Below are 7,436 nucleotides of genomic sequence, written 5' to 3' on the forward strand. Positions count from 1 at the left end.
AGGAGAAAGGAAAGAGAAATTACAAATGTACATGTACATATAAATGTACATATACATGTAAGGGAAGTTACTAGATCCACAATGCACACACATACATGTATACATGCATGTACATGTAATTCTTTGGAAGAGGTGAATGAGTCACAGGACATTATTTATTTATTGATTTTATTTTTCTATTTATTTTTTATTTTTAAAGGTATTGGACTAGTTTTGGATCAAGTGCCTCAATTTCTGTTTATATTCTGTGTTACTCCGTCTACTACTTCTTCTTTAAAACAAAGTAAACATCATTCATCACTTCATTTGTTTACATATACACATTCACCCTAAAATCTCATTTACCTTCAATCTTACCTTTCTCTCTCTCTCTCTCTCTCTCTCTCTTATTCTTCTCTAGGATGTACGGCCTCTTCCAGACAACCTTTTATTTCTCTTATTCGACTCTAAGCAGCTTATCAATCGGAATAATATGTGGTAAGAAAATACATGTACATGTACATGTACATGTACCATCACAGTTTATTTATGGTCTTTATTGTGACTTTGTTTTTGTAATAAATTTTTATAATTTTTTACAAATTTTTTAGGCACTGCTGGGTATGTTGGTGCAAGCTATTTTGTATGGAAAATATATTCAACTGTGAAGATTGACTGAGAGATAGAGAAGAGGAACATGTACTTGTACATTTATACATGTACATGTACGATATTGTTGACGATTGACTGGCACATTTTACACATGATTCTAATTGTAAGCATTATTATTAAAATACATAAAGTAATATTGAAATATTGTAATAATGACGAGAGTTATGCAACAAAAAAGACACAAAATGGAGGTCACTGAAGACAAGACGAGACTGTGAGGGTAGAATGGGTGAAGGTGGCTAGTTTTAAAAAGAATGTCGTGAATATGATTTAGTACAGAAATAGTTTGAATATAAATACAAATAATATACTTGATATGGTTATCAATAGTCCGGATCTGATGCCATGACCACTCCCTCTATAACCATCTGGAGTGATATCAGGAGTATTATTAATAATAATACTAGCAGACGAAGCTTTTAGAGATGTTTTTGTGGGCGAAGGTGTGGTAGAAATTTGAGTCATAGATTTCTTAGAAGTTGTAGGAATTCGAGTGGAAGATGATAGAGGGAGAGCTGATGATGTTTTTGTATGTCCTGGGGTGGTACTAGTTATGGTGTGTGCAACAATGGTGTCATCATCGTCTTCGTAATCGTTAATCTTTCTTTTTCCGCCAAGTACGATCACGTAAGGATTACTAGTAGACGTGTGGTGTTTCTCGAGATCACCAGCCCCGCCCATGCCACTCCCACTTCCGCTTCCTGATCCACTTCCTATTACGTCCTCAGTTGGTATCGTTTGTTCACACTGAATCACAAAACGAGTGCTACAGTCTTCATCGTCTCCATTGAGGCATTGATAGAAGTCTATAGTTTGATAGATGTCTTTGGTGACTAGTTTAATATTGTGTTGAGTTTTGGTGAAGGAGGAGTTGGTTGGGAGTGGTCGGTTTATGAATGCAGGGTTGTTGAGCTGATCCATTTTGTAATGCCCAACTATTGAATGTGAATAACTACATGAGAAGATAGAGAGAGAAAGGGAGGGAGGGAAGGAGAGAGAGAGAGAGTGGGAGAGATTTAATAGCAGTGGGTATGAAAGTACTAATAATTCTTTTAAATTATTATCTTAATAAGTGAGGTAGTTTGTCTATGTCATTGTATGGTTTAATTCAATAAGAACCAGCGTCAGATCTTGCGACAGATAACAATGAACAGTTATAAGGTTTTAACATAATAATAATAATAATAATAGTACTGAAGCCAGAACTTGACGTGGAGCAGCTGAATAAACTAATTTTTAAAAACACAATGTACACATATTGTGAAGTACTGCTTCACATTGTATTGGGTTGGTATTGTATTTTTATAGTGTGTTAATAATATGGAACTGGTAGTGGGTGTGTGAATATTGCATGCAAAGCTATCAAGTGATAATGGCATCGCTCCTTTTAAAGTGGTAGGAATACACTGACCATTTCCTCTTACACAGAAAATAAAAGTACACTGCTACAGCCTAATAATGACCATCAATGTATGGAGTGTATAACTTAATATGATTGTTAAGTACTAGGGGGACAGATGTAGCCTAAGAACTAATTCCTTTGAAGTGTAATCCCTTTGCAAATATTATTGGTATCCAACTATGCATGGATGGTATAATACTACATGAAACAAGGTACATGTATATTGATACTATACTTCATGTAGCATATTATTTATGGTTTATGCTATTATGATTATTGGATGTGCTATGTCTGCTTACCTTCCTCTGTCTGTCCCGTTCCAGCACTCCCTGTCTCTCATGTATGCCAAATGGTGTGGGTTCACTCCACATATTTCCTCTGGTAGTTCCAATAGTAGGGACTGTAAGTCTTTGAAACAATCCAAATCATTCCTAACAGCTGCCAGTATGCTATTAGTCGAGGTTGTTTCAAAATTTGTGACGTTTATGTATTGCAAAGTGGTGTCTAGATGTCTGATAGACTTTTCATCACTTTCATCAACAGAGCAGTTTGTGCCAGAGATAATCTGTAGAGTAAAGAGAAAAAAATACATTTAAATGGATTATGAAGAGAGAGAGAGAGAGAAGAAAAGAGACAATGGAAGGAAAGAGAGAGGAAGAGAGGGAGGGATTAAAGCAGAATGGTATAGTACTAGATGTAAGGTTTCTGCTAATTGTTTACTGTCTAAGGACACCTGTCAACTGTGGGATGGAGAGTTACATGCACGTACATGTACATCTCATACTACATACAAGGTAATTTTGTAATGGCTACGGTATATTATATAGTACATGATATAATCCACTTACGGCGTTTGTAAAGTTAAACTGATTGAGGTGCTTCCCGAGCAATATGTAATTAACAAAGGTTGTTTTTAATAGTTTTGTTGGACTCAGTTCAGATTGGGCTAACTTTGTTAGACTAAGCAGCAAGTTTTGGATGTCCTTGACATCTTTTTGGAGTTCAGCCATGTCTGCAGTACATCCTCTTAGGACATTAAGGCAGTTACCATCACAGTGGTGGAAGTTTTCATATCCAATACAATAGGCACAGTGTCTTATGGTGAATAGACCGGAAACACATTCCGGGCCCCACTTGTGTCTTCTCACATCAGTCACTATCGATTGTACCAGCTCAAAAGTCTCTGCTATCAGTCTGATGCTGTTTAGTGTTTGGACTAAACTCTGGACCGTATCGTTGAGCCATGTTGTCACGAAATATGTCTCCAAACTATCGAAACACGAGTCTTTATTGTTTGTCCCCAATAGCAGCAGACTTTGGTCTTCAATCTCTCCTGTCTGATAAGCAACTCTGAATACTTTACTTAGCTGCTGCTCTGCGATGTCTCTCAGTGGGCAGAAGTCACGCGAGAACACAAACTTGTACAAGTAGTCTGAAAAGTCTTGAAATAGTTCTTGAGTGATGTTTGTAACCATTATGCCAGACAGCTCCTCTCTTAGCAACTTGATTGAGCCTTTTATGTTACCATAAAGCACACCTAATTTAATAAAAGACATATCATATAACAGCAAGGGAAGATTTAGATTAAAAAGACATAAAAAGCACTTTATTTAGTTGAATGTTATTACTTAAGGATAGATTAAGATTATTCTATTTAAAATCCAGCTCAACACTGAAAATCAATAGCTAAGTGTTTGTTTTCATTGTGCTAAGTGGCGCTAAGTAGCTGTATATCAGTCCAGAGGCACTTATCAGCCTCTTAGAAAATCCTTTAATGTCTATGAATATAATTAAAGTCAACCTCGGGCACTCCCTCCTCCTTTATAAACATGCACTCATTGTCCAGCCCAGCACTTACTCTCATTCCTTGATATGGTTTCTTATCATTGCTGTACATGCAAATGCTCCATATAACATGCACTATAGTCCTGTGTACTATACGGACAGGAAAGGCTTAGGTGTGTAAACTAACACTATCTAGTGTAAATCAATATGAGAGAGATAAGAGAGAGAGGGGGAGAGAAGAAGGGAGAAGGCCTAGCTGGCTTGGCACTGGAGCCAAGTAAATGTAATTTATTATCATCACTCAATCTGCCACATGCTCACGAAATCTCCCTTTCATTCAAAACAACTCATAATTAATAGATGCAGAATCCATTGTATTTATAATCATAGCATAAATTTAGTATTATTATTGTTATTATTATTCTACATCAAAGCATAAGACTGGTCTATTATGTGATTGAATAAGGGCAAAGTCTTTCTTCTCTAATAGGAAGCCATTCATGCATAATTTCCTGCGCATTCAAAACCACAGTATTATCTCATACGGTACACACTACGCATTTTTAAAGCTGCAGTTGTGAACACTGAACACCATTAATACATCATTAATACATAATTTACCACTCACTATACAGACAGTACAAGCTAATGAGGAGTTGTTGTGCAGTGTAAGTGATTCTCGTTTACTGCCCTCAAACATAATTTCTCACGAGACAAAAACACACCACTAATGCATGTCCCTTTACGTCAACGCCAATAATCAATTACTTATCTATTATTAAATAATTATGGTAATGCATTATGTACCAGTTCCCACTACAACTTAATTATACAGTAGTTAGTAGCATATTGTGCAGTGTGGGTTTTTTCTTACGTTCAAAGTCTCGTCCTGCTTTTCTGCATTTTTGTTCGGCTCTTTTCTCAAATGCATTTTGCAGCTTGTTTTGATATTCCATTCTCACAGCGTTCTTTAGATCTTCCTCTTTCCTTGGCAGACAGCATGTGGCTAGCATTCCAAAGCAAGGGGAATCAGCTGATACTGTATTCAATAATAAAATGCATAATTTATTTTTATTATCATTTCACACCTGTTGATGGCTTTTTTGGATAGTCTTTCATGTTCTCTTCTGAGAGATAACCATGTTCTGCAGCCTGAAAATTATGCAGTTCAGTCTGAACTTTTGAAGCAGTTCTGTAGCAGACTTGTCCTCTTGTATGATCCAATAAATCAAATGTTAGATGAGGGAGATGAGCAGTAGATCCAGCAAGCTGCTGTAGTGACAGCAGCAACGAAATAACAAATGTCAAAGTAGCTTGCATTATCTGCTATTTCTGTTGTAGCGAGAGTTAATAAGACGTCCTGTAGCGTTGCAGGTTGTGTTGGAAAGCAGGTCTGTCGCCCATCAGCTAAAGGAAAGACCCTGAAACCAAAGCAGAGAGAAGAAGCGAAGGATTTTATACACTCGTATAATAATGCAGCGAGCCACACCCGCAAAATTAATAACTCGAGGCCACTCCTATCTTAATAATTATAAACCACGCCTTTATAATTTTTAACTCTAAAGATTGAGGGATCAAATTTGGAGACATTTTCTAAGTTGTAACTGGATTTGTGATGCCTGGAGGAAGTGGAGCGGGTAATAAACAGAAATCTGACAAACTGGGCGAGGGAGAGAAAGTACTCTGCTACCATGGACCACTCATATATGAAGCAAAAGTAGAATAATAATAATATTAAATGTATATAATAATTATAATATTTTAAAATAGATTAATAAGATTCAAATGAAAGACAAGTCTTTGCAATATCTTGTTCATTACAGTGGGTGGAGCAAATCGTAAGTCGGACCACCCACCCAAAGTGTACATGTACATGTATATGCGTGTAATTGTAGCTAAGGTTTGGCGTTAAATGAAATGAAGTCAAGTCAAAATAATTATACTGTGATTTGTATCAAATTTTAAATTGCTTTAAAATTTGGCCCAAAAATTTTGTCAAAAATAAAAAGGCAAGAATTCTCCATTTTAATAATTTTTTTTGATCCATATACATGTACTTATGTTGCGTAGAAAGTTGAAAATTGTATTTTTACAAATATTTTTAAAGTTGCTCATAAATCAGGTAAAAGTCCCTGTACTATAGTACAGGGATTTCGGCTAAATTTTTATCCAGTATTGTGGAGTCCTTGAATTCATAGTTTTATCTTCCATTAGTTGGGATGAGTGGGTTCCTGAATCAAGAGTTCTCAAAATTAACGACACGAATCTTCAGAAACAAAAAGAGCTTCAGCAGCAGCATCCTCTCGTTGAGTAAGTATCCATGGCAACGAATTGACCACACCCACTCTTTAGGAAGCAGAGAAAGACCGGGACAAAAAGAAAGTCTGACAAGAAAGGACGAGGTGATGATTATTAAATAATTTATTATTTTTAATTAATTTATTTTAATTTTGTAGAATTTGAGCCAGCCACCAGAAGGAGGAGAATGATGAGACAAGATATCAGTGAAACGGTATTTCTCATCAAATTTTATTTTTAATCATATTTTAATATTTTTGTGGCCCAAATTTTTTATGTGAATAGCCAGTAATTTATACTTATGTGGATTATACATGTACATGTACTTTTGTGATGCTACATGTACATACATGTACATGTACATGAAAGTGAGCTAAACAGCATGAGCTTCATGAGCTGACAAGCACTACATACAATACAGTACATGGCATTAGGAGCAACTTTAAAAATTCATTAAAAATTTTAACTTGATTGGAATCAGCACAAACTTTTTACATAATATAAGAACATGTATATGCATCAATTAAAATTATAAAAATAGAAAATTCTCTCCTTTTCATTTTTGACATGATTTTGGAGCAACTTCAAAAATTCATTAAAAATCCAATTTTGAACGGAACATGCTTAAACTTTCTACACAACATAAGTTCATGTATATGCATCAGATAAAATTATAAAAATGGGAAATTTTTTCCTATTCATTTTTAGCAAAATTTTACCAATGACCCTGTAGTATAATACAGGGACTTTTGTCTGATTTCGGAGCAACTTAAAAATTCATAAAAAATCTAAGTTTGACCAGAATGCGCTCAAACTTTCTACACAACATAAGAATATGTATATGCATCAAATACCATATAGCTCAAACTTTCGAGGCTGAAAACTTATGCAAATTTCGCGGTTTAGGCCTTAAACGCAAAAGTTTTCATCTCGAAAATTCAAAGGGGTGTGGTCAAGTAGGCGTGGGCTTGTGAGCACATGTGTCTTTACAGTCTAAAATGGCCTCTATTAGCTGTACCTCGAAGAAAGAAGACCAAAACTCTCTTACAGTCATGCTTTTCCTTTGCCTGATGCTGTGGGAGCTCTCCCATTCTTTAATTATGGAGCTGCTAGCCACACCCTCAATGCAATGGACCTGGGCCATTCACAAAAGTTTTAATCGTGAATATCTCTCTTTTCACTCATTCACGAAAGTTTTTACCCTCGAAAGTTTTGAGCTATATGGTAAACTGGAAAATTCTTTCCTTTTCAATTTTGGCCTACTAAATGTAAATGAACACATGAATATAATTTTTCACCT

The 7,436-nt window shown here is 35.6% G+C and overlaps 3 protein-coding genes across 3 annotated transcripts in view; 2 read left to right on the forward strand and 1 right to left on the reverse strand.

Annotated features, from left to right (window-relative positions):
• LOC100639155 (transmembrane 9 superfamily member 3-like) overlaps positions 1-775 on the forward strand; it is an 8,154-nt gene extending 7,379 nt beyond the window's left edge. Inside the window, exons 10-12 of the mRNA XM_011405929.2 lie at positions 200-283; positions 401-477; positions 591-775. Of these exons, the coding sequence (XP_011404231.2) occupies positions 200-283; positions 401-477; positions 591-658 (229 nt within the window). The 3' untranslated portion in view covers positions 659-775. The remainder of the gene's footprint in view (positions 1-199; positions 284-400; positions 478-590) is intronic.
• Positions 735-5,289, reverse strand: LOC100639280 (glypican-1-like). The gene is made up of 5 exons (XM_003386928.3): positions 4,927-5,289; positions 4,713-4,877; positions 2,902-3,590; positions 2,353-2,618; positions 735-1,603 (listed from the first exon to the last, which is right to left on the reverse strand). The coding sequence occupies exons 1-5, from the start codon at positions 5,156-5,158 to the stop codon at positions 922-924; spliced, it is 2,034 nt and encodes a 677-aa protein (XP_003386976.1). The 5' UTR covers positions 5,159-5,289; the 3' UTR covers positions 735-921.
• A 94-nt stretch (positions 5,290-5,383) lies between these two features.
• Positions 5,384-6,432, forward strand: LOC105312920 (mortality factor 4-like protein 1). The gene is made up of 5 exons (XM_019997172.1): positions 5,384-5,555; positions 5,609-5,676; positions 6,053-6,148; positions 6,191-6,240; positions 6,295-6,432. Exons 1-5 carry the CDS (start codon positions 5,454-5,456, stop codon positions 6,375-6,377), a joined length of 399 nt encoding a protein of 132 aa, XP_019852731.1. The 5' UTR covers positions 5,384-5,453; the 3' UTR covers positions 6,378-6,432.
• The last annotated feature ends 1,004 nt before the right edge of the window (positions 6,433-7,436 follow it).

This window comes from Amphimedon queenslandica, unplaced genomic scaffold, assembly GCF_000090795.2.
Source record: "Amphimedon queenslandica unplaced genomic scaffold, v1.1 AMPQUscaffold_13382, whole genome shotgun sequence".
Lineage (NCBI taxonomy): Eukaryota > Metazoa > Porifera > Demospongiae > Haplosclerida > Niphatidae > Amphimedon > Amphimedon queenslandica.

Bases quoted from the DNA above. Each gene is read 5' to 3' on its own strand.
- LOC105312920 (XM_019997172.1), top strand. From the start codon at position 5,454: ATGCCTGGAGGAAGTGGAGCGGGTAATAAACAGAAATCTGACAAACTG. The intron at 5,677-6,052 runs GTAAGTCGGACC...ATCTTCCATTAG, and splicing joins TACAGTGGGTGGAGCAAATC to TTGGGATGAGTGGGTTCCTG. The intron at 6,149-6,190 runs GTAAGTATCCAT...CCCACTCTTTAG, and splicing joins CAGCAGCATCCTCTCGTTGA to GAAGCAGAGAAAGACCGGGA.
- LOC100639280 (XM_003386928.3), bottom strand. From the start codon at position 5,158: ATGCAAGCTACTTTGACATTTGTTATTTCGTTGCTGCTGTCACTACAG. The intron at 2,619-2,901 runs GTAAGTGGATTA...TTTACTCTACAG, and splicing joins AGTTTAACTTTACAAACGCC to ATTATCTCTGGCACAAACTG. The intron at 1,604-2,352 runs GTAAGCAGACAT...CTTCTCATGTAG, and splicing joins AACGGGACAGACAGAGGAAG to TTATTCACATTCAATAGTTG.